At 35.7% G+C, this 14,143-nt stretch overlaps 1 protein-coding gene across 1 annotated transcript in view; it reads left to right on the top strand.

The window, feature by feature from the left end:
- Nucleotides 1-14,143, top strand: part of LOC140153093 (dynein axonemal heavy chain 6-like) — a 156,243-nt gene that overhangs the window by 31,201 nt on the left and 110,899 nt on the right. The window contains 16 exon segments of the mRNA XM_072175712.1: nucleotides 818-977; nucleotides 2,006-2,124; nucleotides 2,760-2,951; nucleotides 2,954-2,988; nucleotides 4,414-4,536; nucleotides 5,807-5,980; nucleotides 6,149-6,367; nucleotides 6,756-6,842; nucleotides 7,591-7,793; nucleotides 8,860-8,992; nucleotides 8,994-9,087; nucleotides 9,256-9,446; nucleotides 11,252-11,332; nucleotides 12,103-12,261; nucleotides 12,938-13,059; nucleotides 13,572-13,743. Coding sequence (XP_072031813.1) covers nucleotides 818-977; nucleotides 2,006-2,124; nucleotides 2,760-2,951; nucleotides 2,954-2,988; nucleotides 4,414-4,536; nucleotides 5,807-5,980; nucleotides 6,149-6,367; nucleotides 6,756-6,842; nucleotides 7,591-7,793; nucleotides 8,860-8,992; nucleotides 8,994-9,087; nucleotides 9,256-9,446; nucleotides 11,252-11,332; nucleotides 12,103-12,261; nucleotides 12,938-13,059; nucleotides 13,572-13,743 — 2,264 coding nt within the window.

Raw genomic sequence — 14,143 nt, 5'->3', positions numbered from 1 at the left:
TGTGTATTAGTGTTTGCACAGTGGTCTATCACAAGGTAAAGGGGATGATCCTGTCTAAACAGTGATTGGAGTGCCCATCTCTGTTTCATTTGCGACTGGGCCAGACTCCTCCATGTAATGTTACTATAGGGGGATCGCTACACCTCCACAGCGAGTCTGTTACCTTCTCAGCATTTAAGAATGCTGGTATCCGTTTATACACCTGGGTGGAGAGGAGTAATCAAGAAAAAGTGCCTTACTCAAGGGCACAACATGATGGCGTCGCCTGGGCTCGAACCCCCAACCTTCCGATTATGAGTCGGAGCCTGTTCCACTCGACCACCGTACTCCCAAGTACTATCACAAGCACTGACTGTGCAAATCACTAAAACTGTCCATCTACAACATCACATTGATACCACCTTCAGTCACCACAGGAGACTGGCATTCTGCATCCACTAGGCATATCCCTAAGGATCAATACATTTTACTTTTATATTTGAGACAGGAATACAAAAAGGCTTTAATCGTGATCTGCTCAGCCAGACCTTAATCCCGGACCTTAATTAAGGTAGTATAATTAAGGTGTAAATATTCACATCTGAGCTTCTTTATAGGTGTAAGTTCACTCAAATGTAACTTATATTTTGATTGATTTGATCATATCGTTGTTGGGCAGGAAAGACCTCGTATCTTTAAAGCAAAATCTCCTATGTAACCTTTTGGCAGTTTTGTTTTAAACATGTTCAGGGGCCAAAAGCACATAGGAGGTTTTTCCTGCCCATTATGCAATCTCAAGTTCAGTAATAAATGAAGTGAATTTATATATCATTTACAGATAGTTCCAGTGAAGAAGATGAAGGGTTTAGTGAAGAGGATGAGGATGGTAGAGATGTCAAGAAATCCAAGAAAAAATCTAAGAAAAGGCGCAAAAGAGACAGAGAGGAGGAAGAGGATGAAGAGGAAGAATCTACACCAAATTATGCCTACCCAGAGAAGTAAGTCACATTGGCCTATTCCAATTGAAATCCACACTGCCCCTGTGGAAGATTTTGGAAATATCTTCCACAGGGGGAGTATGTTTTTTCAAATGGAATTGGTCAGAGTTTATTATTTTGAAACCTATTCTCCCCCTGTATTATGGCTTTACCTATATCTTTCACAACTGGAGTGAGTATTTCAAATGGAAGTTACCCAATTGTCTGTTCTATTTGAAACTTATACTCCCTCTGTGGAAGACTTTAGCTAAATCTTCCACAGGGGTAGTGTGGATTTTAACTGGAATACCGTGTTGTGAAATGTAATAATATCTGTATTTATATTTTAAAATAGCTCTACCATTTATTGGTATCGAGCACTGTATAGCTGTCTGTGATACTTCTACTTCTTAGTGTTTTTCTTCCTAGATATGTTACAGTTGAGACTGGATTAAAAATATCTTCTCTCTTGACCTGAAGGCTGACAGTAAACTTGTTTGCTTGATTTGTTGGGAGTAGTCTTTTTTTTTATTGTTTTTTATATTAAATTCTTTTCTTTTCACATAGGCCAGCATGCTTATATAGGCATTTTAGACTGTTTGAGCCTTTTGCTTGAGCCTGGTCCCATCAGGACCCAAGTGTAACTTTACATGGAGTGACCATTTTTTAAAAACAAACAAATTTCAATTTTTATGCTTTGTAATTCAAATGTTGAAGCATTCACATGACATATTTTAGGCAAAATCATTCACATGACATATTTTAGGCAAAATGCTAAAAGTGCATGATGTAAAAATGGCATGGCTGACTAGAAGCTTTCCAGAATACCATATCATATTAGGGATGCTTGACCACCAGATGCATCACTGCTATAATCTCTCTGCTATCAATTTGTCGTTTAAGAAGATTATTTTTCTGTAAACACACAGAAATGCGAGGTTTCATGTATCTTGTAGTTTACTTATGTTGTTAGTCCTCGCTATTAAACAGTGTTTGTTGTACTTGTTTTTTATACAAACTATTTTTGTGTGTTTTGCAATGTTGTTTAGGACGGAATTCAGTAGCAAACCGGTGAAACCAGTCAAAGCACATGTCAGTTTATCACCAACAAAGGAACAGTTTGCCTCCAAAATCAAAGGCTTGATAGCTGGCTTTGAACACACAGTAGGTAAGTATTTGCTCCTGATGCGAAAATACTATACCAAAATACCATCATACCAGTAATGCTGATTTCATACTTTCTGCCACTGAGTGGCGTGATGCTTCATCATGCCGCTTGCACCGGAGCGGCAGTGACATGACTATGAAAGCCAACGTTGCCGCTCAGCACTGCCACAAAACGTATTCTGTTCTCATACATCAGAGCGGCACCGCTCCCGAGTTGAATTCAACTCCTAGTGATGAGCAAGCAGTGGAGTGATGGGTGTATCGGCTTGCCACTGGTCACCGCTAGCATTTCTGATGCGACTGCGCAGTGAAGCAAAATTGGTTTTGAAAGTTCATTATATCAAATCCAGTATAAAAAGATGGTATATTTACTTATGTTTTTCCGTGACGTTTCTATGATAATCTATCTTCTTCAGACTGGCAACCCATACCACTGCTCACTGTCCTTTTGGCGAACGCCATAGGGGGCATGGTGATGAGTTGGTCAAAGATGTTATGTAATTTGTAGGCCACCTCTGGATTAGGAGGAGAGGAGACAACATTCTCAATAAAGATATTAACTGATATAGGATGACACCTCCAGATGTACAATTTTACTGAATCAAATTCATGCTACTTGTCATTGTTCTTCTACAGGGAGATTCGGAGCATTACAGAGAGAGCCCTACTTGTCTGTTTTCTGGTCCTCCCCACGTTATGATCTTAAACTTTCTGTCAATGAGGACGAAGATGGAGACTCGGAAGAAAGACGACCGTGGCCAGATATAGAGTTGCTTTTTGGTAAAGATGTGGAGTACACAGACATGATAGATCGCATCAATGCATGTGTTTCAAAAATGTGGACAGTGTGACAGAGTTTACTAAGGTCAGTTTTGTTTTTATTGTATATGTTTATATACAAGATTTTTAGTGGAGGCCATGTGTTTGGGGTGATTTCTTTTAGCTGTATGCATGTAAAAATAGCCATTTTTTTGGCTGAAATGGACTGATTTTGAGTGAAATTAAAAAAAAAATTATTGATCTTCAAAAATATTTGTTTCAAAAGTGGTTTTTTTCAGTTGATATTGTGTTAATTATTGGCAATCATAACTACAACTATCATCAAAATGTGTTGGGACACAATATTATGGCCTTATTTCTGTTATTTTTAACATGATAAAATGGAGGTTTCTTTGGTGTCAAGCCTAAACTTTTTCCTAACAACCCAACCCTCAACCTTCCCACCAATCAATGTTGGGTGCCACTAGGCACTTGGCCAAAAAATTAGGATTCAACATTGATCGGAGGAAGGGGGAGGGGCTTATTTACATTACCCTATCAAAAACTGTCCCAAGACTTATGGCTAGTAATGTAGATAAATGTACCAGGATAGATGATATGGCTACATTCAAATCAATGCAGTCATTGTTCAAATTTCTGATGGCTATACTGCCAGACTTTATATGATTTGGCCCCAAAAGTAATACATTATATACATTAAAAATGCACTGCTTCCTTGCAATAATTTGCCATGGAATGAACAAATAGATCTTTCTTGGATATATGAACATATCTACATCTACAAACCTTTGTTGAACTTTAAAATGAAGTCATACAAAGTGGGTAATGATAAAAGTTAAGATTCCCACGTAACATCGCATGGTAAAAGTGAAAAGTAAATGAACAAATTGGTGTTGTTCAACGATGTTTTAATTGATATAAAATTATACACTGATGTTTCGTACAAAAGTACTTGATCAAAGTGAGAAAATAGAGAATGTCTGTGAGCGCGGAAAACAAAAATGAGAAACGCGATGTTGAAAGGTGCGTACTGGAAATGGCGCAACACGCAAATTAAAGCAGCTCGAGTGTAAGCAGGTAATGGTGTCTCCAATGGATGAGGTACAAAAACACACCAAGGATCAAATGATGATACAAGAAGATACCTAGAATACTAGTATATAAAAATAGAAAGATTCGAGCCAGGTATACCAACTTGATGTAGGGAAAAGTCATAGATCAACATGATCTTCTGTTGTTGTCTTGAACGATTTTGAAAAATAGGGGTTTTGTTGTCTTGAAGGATTTTGAAAAATAGGGGTTGTGTTACAACTTACAATGTGCTTACCTAGATAACATCCAGACGATTGATTCAAGAACTGCTATAGTCAGAAATGGTCTGATTGTTAGGTGACACAATACAATTGCTGATGTTACGGTTTAGAAAAGTATGTAAATGTTTTGAAAGTTTTCTACTCTACATTTTTTTAAAATTTACAACAATTTATGTTGCATTCCTGCTACCCTACAGAATTTTGAGCTTTACTGTGAAATGGTTGACCAAGCCAGGCGTATCAACGCACAACAGTCACTGAGTAAGAGAATGTGGACACCTGAAGAATTCCATCATATACTTAATACACAATCGGAAATGGTAAGATATAACTAAGAACAAAGCTATGGGATATTCTCAAACCAAATTTATTTTTGAGAAGATTTATAGCAGGGTTCCCGCAGTCCTTGAAAGTCCTTGAATTTGAAAACACCTTTATAAGGCCTTGAAAGTCCTGAAATTTGCACAAGGTCCTTGAAAGTCCTTGAAAATTGGAATTTTACCTAAAGTATAATTTTGACAAAATTTGGGGATTGGAGAGAAGCTGCCACTTTTGTTAATATGTGCCGCATGGAGAGCCGCATCATGATTTTTGTGTTGTGGTAAGTCCTTGAAAATCATGCTTTTGGACCTTGAAAGTCCTTGAAAAGTCCTTAAATTTAAAGGCTTCATGGTGCGTGAACCCTGTTATAGATGTTTGATCCAGATAAACGGGATATTATTATGAAAGATGATCATTCAACAAGCAACATAATATTTGCCAAGGTGTAGTTTTTGTAATGTCAGTTTTTCTATACACGTAATTTTTGCCAAGATGCTGTGCCACCACAATGAACAACAATCCGTTTAATATTTAAGCTTCCTCTGATCAGAAGTGAATTTTAATATATTAAAATAATATACAGACATCAAATTGTGTAGACTCTCATTCATCTGGGTATGTTGAAATTAAGATTTGATTTAAATCTGGTCAACCAGACATACCTATTTTTGACCGATGAACAAATGCTGAGACTGGAAAATTCAGTCTTCAACTTCAAGGGAAATTTCTAATTTTTTTTTTGTGTACACTGTTATTATGCGCAGTATATGTTGGCACACATTCGCTTGTCATGCTTTAAAAACTCAATAGTTAGCATATGTGCTTACTATCGAGTGCTTTTGAAAACATGAAATTGTTCCAAAGTCTGGCTCTTTACCAACTGAGCTAATGGGGTTGAGACACACATTTGCAGGTTTACTTTTTCGTATATAACTATGTGTATCTATGATTTGCTCAAAACCCTTTACACTTTTGTGGATGGGGCTCTTCATGTTTGCATGTTTTGAAGGCGCTCGATAGTAAACACATATGCTAACTATCGAGTTTTTATGGTATAAGATTAAAGTGTCTATATTCAGGAGAATTGAGTCAATTCAGAGCACAATTCAGATCCATATGTACATGTTTTAACTTTGAATAGAGAGGTCCACAGATAGTGCTCTAATATCAGCCTCTCTCAAGAAGAACTTTTGACTTGTGTTGACAAGGTGTTTCAAATTTCATTCTCCTATTATCAAACTAATAACTTTGTTTTATTTCTCACCAAAGGTGCGTGCCATGAAAGCCATGGAAGTGTGTCGTCGTCGAGGAATGATCAAAGTTCTGGGAGAGAACTACCAGAACTCATGCCTTCCTTACCCAACTGATGTGATTGATTCAATATGTAGTCGTCTTCCAGTCATTGCTAATAATAGAAATGAAGATCTTATCAAAGTCATCAAGGTATGCTCATTTATAACTTGCTGTTGATAAAACTATATTGGTAGGAATGCTTTAGATGATTTGAAACACAAGAAAAAAATGGCCAAGTTTGATATTACTATATCTGTATATGATAAAGTGTCATTTTGCACAAAGTACTTAATCTAAACATTTATTTTTCTTCTTCAGGGTGCTTCTAAGAAGCTTGACCACACACCTGTCTCTGTTGAGGAGTTTGTTGAACATCTTGGCTTTCTTGGTCGTATGGGCATGGAGCTTCCAGCTTTGGAAAGGGAGTACACAGTAGTAACCAGACTCTTTACTATAGCCAAAGATTTTAACATGAAAATTGAACCAGAGGAGCTGGCTCTCTATCAGACACTCATGCCTAGCTTTCAGCACTTGAAGGTATGTACGGTTCTTTTTTAAATTTTTTTGATAAATATTTCTTATTTTATTATGCCTCCACCGTGAGGCATACAGTTTTTGCAATGGCCGTCCTTCCAAGCTTCTGTGCTGCCATCCGGATGCTGTATCTCGTGCATGACTTGGATTTGCAATGTATTATTTTATAGCTACTAATATTTTTAGCAGAATTTACCTGCCCCAAAAATGTGCAATTGTCAACTTTTCAGCCGATTTGTGATGTACGGTCATAATTCATTTGTGTTACTACTTAAATGCGAAATCTGCTGCTATAATGAAGGTTATAGGGTTGTAAAACATACATAATGAGTACCAGCTTGCAGTTAATGTTTAATTAAGTTTTTGCTTGTCATCTTATTGCATGATACAGTCAACCATCATCTACGCTGAAGCAAAGAAGGATGAGAACATAGCCAAGTTTAGTGATGACCTCAATGCTCATATTCAAGGAATACAAGTAAGAAATAATTAATTGATAGAGAGCTTGCAATTTCCAGACATACGTATCATTCCATGCATCTATTCAAAATCCTGTCACAGAGTGTCATTTTGAATAGGACCACGGTTGTATGATATGATTGTTTGGAAATCGCAAGCTCTATAATTACTATTAATTAACATATCCAAGTTTATAAATACCTCAAAGACTGTTTATACTAGCTTAAGATGTAATTTGATAGGGACTAAGTCAAATTGAATTGAATATAAATGATAATGCTAAGCAACATTTGCTATTCACTTTAAAAGTTGTAATTGAATAGCAACTGCACCTCTACACTTTGTCACTGAATTTGATGGTGAATAAGTTCAAATAGAATTGCAACTTTCACCTAGTTTAAACATCTGGGTCATAGACTGTACTCTGCTAATTTAGTAAAAAGTTGAGCATGATTCAGGGCACCAATTCTAATATTGAGGCAAATTTAACCAGAATTTATAGTATATAGACTTCATCAGGATATAGGAGACACATTTGTAATTCTATGATGTTAAAATTACTTTGTATCAGGGTCTCATGGCAGACCAGTATATTTTACTGAATTGAGTTTACCCTGAATAAATAAAGTTTTACTACTACTATTACAACTACTGCACTGGTACTCTGATAACTGATGGAATACTCATACAAATACTACAACTTAATTAAGAATTCACATCGAAAAAGCCTATCTATTTATAAATTTCAACCATTTTTTTATTTTCAGGCCGAGGCATATGACATAAGGAATAGAGTGCAAGAACCCCAGCTTCTAAGTTCTGACACGCTAGCAGTAGTAGCACTAGAGAATCTTAAGCTGCTGAATGATGAGCTGACAGCTCTCACAACTCGTGCCAGGAGTTATTCTAGCTACCAGGATAGATTTGGAAGCTCTATATCGGCTCAGGCAAAACTCAGAGGATACACAGAGTAAGCTAATGTTTGTTTTATCATAAATAAAGTTTTTACATACCGTAAAAACTCGATAGTTAGCATATGTGCTTACTATCGAGCGCTTTTAAAACATACAAACATGAAGTGCCCCATCCACAAAAGTGTAAAGGGTTTTGAGCAAATCATCAATACGCATAGTTATGTACGAACAAGTAAACCTGCAAATTTGTGTCTCTACCCCATTAGCTCAGTTGGTAAAGAGCCAGACTTTGGAACAATTTCATGTTTTCAAAAGCACTCGATAGTAAGCACATATGCTAACTATTGAGTTTTTACAGTATATTAATTGAATAAATATGTGGATATTACTCTTCCATGGTGAACAAGAGTGCATGTGAGATTCTTTAAAAACAAATAATTTAAAAATGTAAAAGCCATTTAGATTTTTATTTACTGTGCATTGAATGTAATATGCATAGTGGTATTTTAATTAGCGTGGCCAATGCATTGACAATCTTTGATGGAATATGAAATTTTACGTAATAATGTACAAAACTAGATTATCTTAAAGCGATATGCCACATGCAAGTTGTTCACTATCCAACTGAGGAGACAGTTGTGTATTCACCTTACCGTGGACCCGTATGCACAAGACACGTTTAAGTCGGTCTAACTTTGACCTGGTCTAACTGTGGGGGTTTTTTGCCCTTAACAGGATATACAATAATATGGAGTAAGGTATGTAAATACCAAAAAGTTCCTTCTCCGTAGGACTAATCTTCAAAGTTAGACCAGACCTTAAGTTAGACTGGGTCTAACTTGTTTTGTGCATATGGACCTTTAACTTTTTCCTCACCAAGTGGACCTGTAAGTTTTTCCGCTCCAAGTGTAGACTGGCCCTTTACCCGCAACTGCTGTTGTAGTTTATTTGAGTTGTATGCTGTTTTTGATCTAGTAACACTGTCCAGGAACCTTTTCAAATTAAATATCTGCTCACACAATGGATTGGTGGGAATGAAGCATTAAATGGCTGGGGCTCTCTAACCCTTCCATCAACTTAAGTACAACATATTTACCAACCATTTCATGATTTTGTACACAGGGATACATCAGATTACAATGAGTATGGTGTGGGTTCTCAGCAAGTCCTTAACGATCTATCTGAGGTAGAAAGAGACCTTCAGCTGCGTCGTCTGCTCTGGGAGTCATCAGAGGAATGGGGCACATTGGTAGAATGAGTGGACTGCTACACAGTTTGATCAACTCAATGTGGATGTTGTACAGAAGAATGTCAACAAGTTCACCCAGACTGTGTACATGCTGGAAAAAGGTTAGAAACTGATTATATTTCTTTTCTTTTGTGGGTGAAAACTATGTTCAAATCTACTCAAATAATTGCAAAATGGCCGCATTAACACTTTATTAAAGAGTGGAGACTTTTTAATTCCAGTTCAAGAAAACTATACAAAACTTATCAAAACATTTTTTTCCTCCTCAGGTCTGCCAGCCAATGAAGTGTTACCACGTGTTAAGGAGCGTGTGTTTGATTTCAAGCAGGGTATGCCAGTCATTACAGCTCTACGTAACCCATCCCTTAGACCACGCCATTGGCAAGAGATACAGCAACTCATTGGTAGACATATTGTCAGAGATAAGAACTTCACTCTGGGCAAGTTCTTGGAGTTACAGGTAAAGAGAAGTATAATATCAACAATTTAAAAACACTTACACCCCCCCCCCCAAACACACACACCCCAACACACTTTCTAGATTCTGGAGCACCCTAGTGAAAAAAATTGAGTGAAATTGAGACACACTTTGTTAAAAAAATCTTTCAAAGTTAAAAATTGTTATGAAAAATGTGTTATACCACAAATTGAAAGGGTACAATAAAAAAATGAATATAACCCTTCAGCAAAATGCTTAAACAAAACCCTGCAGTGAAACATCCCAATCACACGCTTTTTTTATTACGCTAATAATGCAGGTCAAATAATATTGATCAACATCCCTAATTCTACAGGGAAAAGGAAGACAACCAAACAATTATTGTTGACATAGATAAAAGTAAATAATGTGGCAAGAAGTTTATTTTCACTTTGCATTTGGTGTAGAGTTAGTCTTTTTTCCAGTCATTTTCAAACTTTACATATAGCTAGTTAGTCTTCAGTTCCAGTCATTTTCAAACTTTATATATGGTTGTATAAGTGTGATATTTAAAGTACCCTGTCTTACTTTGTTGTAAGATGGCAGGGATAGTAATTGATGGACAGCAAACTTGTTAAGCATTATTGTTAATCTATAATCAACAGCATGGATGTGATTTGTTTGGATTTTTCCAGATTTTCTGGATTTTTTGTGGCCAAAATTTACGCAATGGTATTGATTTTCAGCTCGTTTTAGGGTATTTTTGCCCAATTTCACGCTGTTTTTCTGGATTTTTTTACTATTTTCTGGATATTTCACAAGCTTTGAATAACACCCCCGTAACAGTTTGACCATAATTAGGAAACACATACAAGCGCATATGGAATTCAAAATGTCATCTGAATGACAGTATCAAACTAAATGTTTGTGTGTATATGTATTTATGTTGAAAATAACATTTAACTTGAGATATTTGATGTATTTTGACATGATAAGTTACCTATAAACTAACCATTTCTAAATACCTGTTCTAAATATGCTTGCCATGCTTACAAATTATGTGATAATATCCAGAATGACATGACTACAATGGTATATGTAAGTGTCTGTGTGTGGTAAGACCACTATCTTTACTTCTTTCATCTACAGTTATCGCTAGAATTTATAGTGACATAATGAAGCAGCAAACCAACTAAGGAAAGCAACTTTATATCTGACAATAGCTATAATAACATTGTCTTCACAATGTTTTGACTGTACATATATTATGGCTCATGTTTAAGCTAGGATATGGGTGTTATACATATTTATACCTAAAGTCATCTTTGCATGGACAATAATGCAACAATAAATTTGATAGAATTTGCACATTTTCTAGTTTTCATATGAAAAGGGTGGTCTTTAGTAAAACAAAACAATTCTTCAATGTAAATATGTTTACCAGATTAAGTCTCAAATTGCAGATGTAACATATTTTAATATAAGAAGAAACCAGTTAAATAGAAATGGAAAAGGAGATTTGGTATTTCAAATTTTAATATTCAAATTTCGTATCAGATTTTGCATAATAAAGTGACATGTGATTTGTTCATTTTTTTTACAGGTATAATTTTATACAAAGATGTAATTGAATATTTTCATTTTTTGAAGGATTTGATGTAAAGCAATGATTGAACTTTATTGTTGCTATACTTTTGTTTAATTTTTTGATGATTTTGCTTTTAATTTTCAGATATGTATTGAGATATATATAATATATATATCAGATTTTTGACACCAAGTAGCTTGTGAAATATTTGACAGAAAAATTGATTATTTCTTGTATTTGTTTGCTTTATTTTCATCAGCTCTTCCAATACAAAGACAAGATCAATGATATCTCCACCCAGGCTAGCAATGAAGCTACTCTGGAGATTATGCTGAATAAGGTAAGAAAATTACAGAGGTTACCTTTAACAAAGGATTAGTTGTGCAATATGGAACCAGCTGGATGAAATCACATTCAACATGCTTAAGGTTATTAATTATTTTAAACTGTTGTGATTTGGTAGTTCACAGCATCTTACGAATGGTAGTGAGCTTTGGCAAAAACTGCATTGCTCAATTCATAGCGGCGTGTAGAAGAATTAAAATATCACAGATATACTTTTATAGGTGCTGCGGTTCTTGAGTTACGCTTGTAAAGAGGGCTGAAACAACAACACTTTTGTAAAACGTACATAACTCATTAACAACAATAAATTAAGCAAGTTTGCAAAGTATACGATTTGTAGAATGAGCTTTTGCAAAACATCAAGGTGTTAATTTTCAATAATATATTGATCTAGATAATGAAAATCGATTTTTAGGTTTGCTTCGACCAACAATACCTCGTCTACCCTTAAGACCTGGTGTTGTTTTGATGAAATAGCAAATGCTTGTTCTGCAAAAACTTCATAGAATGTTGATAATATCATATATGCAATTTAATTGTGAGGCAAACAAGTTTTGTATTGACTTAAACAGAAAAATCATCTGGCTATCATCTACTTACAATAATATTATGCATTTCTACTTGTTTTTGATAATTCTTCATAACATAAAAATAGAAAAATGTTAAAAACTTCTACAAAATTCCAGCTTTTGTCCTATATACTTAGTTTATGTTAAACTTCTCAATACCTGAAAAAAATACCTCTGATTGTATTTCCCTTTGTAGGTGATAGACCTGTGGCAGTACACTGATTTCCGTCTGATAGCCCACACTGGACGTGACTTCATGATCTTAGCTGGTGCCGATGACATCTTGGCTCAGTTGGAAGAGAGTCAGGTCACCATAGCAACCATTAGAGGGTCCAGATATGTTACACCAATCAAGGTTAGTAGGAATTATACTTATATGTGTGTTAAATGTGACATATGCGACAAAAATAACAAATATTGTAATTGCATCAATTTGTCCGAAAATTTTGTCTTGTGTAACTTGTAAAACCAGGGTCAAAGCTCAACATGCAAAGAGAACAAGAATTTGACATAAACTTTGATTATTTGCAGGTTAGCAAGTAATGTATCATTTAGGGTGGTGTCGGTGCAATACATGAATAACAGCTGTTGTGCAATCCCAGAATGCAATGAGCTATTCCATTTGACATCCATACACCCCCTATAGAAGACATGACCTTAATCTCCCACACAAGGAGGTGTAGATTTCAAATGGAGTCACCCATTTAGGAAACCCCATTTGAAATTTACACATCCTATGAGGAAGATTAAGGTCATGTCTTCTATAGATGGTGTATGAATTTCAACTGAAATAGCCCAATGCAGGTCTATAGTATCGCTACCAAGAATAAATAATGTATAGGCCTATTTACATGAAACTGATCATCATTTATGAAAAAATTTGTTGATAAAAATTTATGATTCCAAATAAGTTTGTTCTGAGTAGGTGAGCAGAATTGTGCATTAAGAAAATTAAACACCTCCACTGTGAATTTCAGCTATAGTTTCCATATAATTATTGGTAATAACTCTTGTACAATGTATTTACACAGGCCTTGGTTGAGGAGTGGGACAGAAAGCTGAATGTATTTTCTCGTACCTTGGATGAATGGTTGACCTGTCAGAGAAACTGGATTTATTTGGAGCAAATCTTCCTTACTCCCGACATACAAAGGTAGGCATAAGATTGATTGATTTTGATTTTGATGGTACCAGTCAATCAGAACACTGTACCTCTCCAATGTGTTGTAAAATCTAAGCCCACAATGCGTTGTGAGTTTTCTACAACACGTTTCAACCTTCACAGCACGTTGCCAATTTCACTTTGCGTGTCCAGTGATCCAAATTTTGGCACCCAATCACTGCATAGTTTAATAAAATGTCATCTGATATCACATACCTAGCAAAATGAAATATAACCTTAAGTGCTTCTTGATATTCAATTGATATGTCATTGAGAGCTATTGTTTTCTTCAAAAGTTCTTCAGCGGTCTGCCAATTTGGTGCTGTTTCTGATTGGCTAATTGAATCATGTCATCATCATTCGCCGATCAAGCTGTGTAGCAATTTGTGACCTAATTCTTTTAAAGCAATAATCAGTAAGAGCCGCCGGACACTGCTGAAGGACCTTGCTGAATACTATAATTCTTTACAGTTTTTTTTTTCATCTCTTTGATTACTTTTCAGGCAACTTGCCAGCGAAGCCAAGTTATTTGCTCAAGTAGACAAGTCATGGAAGGACATCATGCGTAGGACAGAGGATAGACCCAATGCCCTGAGAGCTGCCACGGCACCAGGTGTACTGGAAATCCTACAGACTAACAACTCAAACTTGGAAAAGATTCACAAATGCTTAGAGGTATGATAAAGACTCACTCCTTGCATGATTCCGCTGAAGTGCCTTGATTTCATGACTTCTTGAAAGTATGACCCAACTATACATTGTTTATGTAATTGTTTGGATGTGTTAAGTACATAATGTAACAATAGAGAATTATGAAGGCCTTTGTTTCATAATTGGGTTAAATATGCAAGGAATGAATACTATTGTATTCAACTTAGCACCCTACCCCTAGTTCCCCGACAAAAGTTTTCAAATGACAACTGTCTAAGCGCCTTCCCTTTCTTTTTAGACTTCAATATTACACATTTTTTTTAATTCATTTAATTTTTTTATTCACACATATCTGCCATATCAGTCTTAACTAATATCATCAGCTGATGTTGATTTTAGTGTAACTTTTAGTCTGTTTCTGGAG

This window comes from Amphiura filiformis, chromosome 5 (assembly GCF_039555335.1).
Source record: "Amphiura filiformis chromosome 5, Afil_fr2py, whole genome shotgun sequence".
Lineage (NCBI taxonomy): Eukaryota > Metazoa > Echinodermata > Ophiuroidea > Amphilepidida > Amphiuridae > Amphiura > Amphiura filiformis.
Note: the sequence above shows the minus strand (reverse complement) of the source record. Positions and strands in the feature narration are given on the sequence as shown.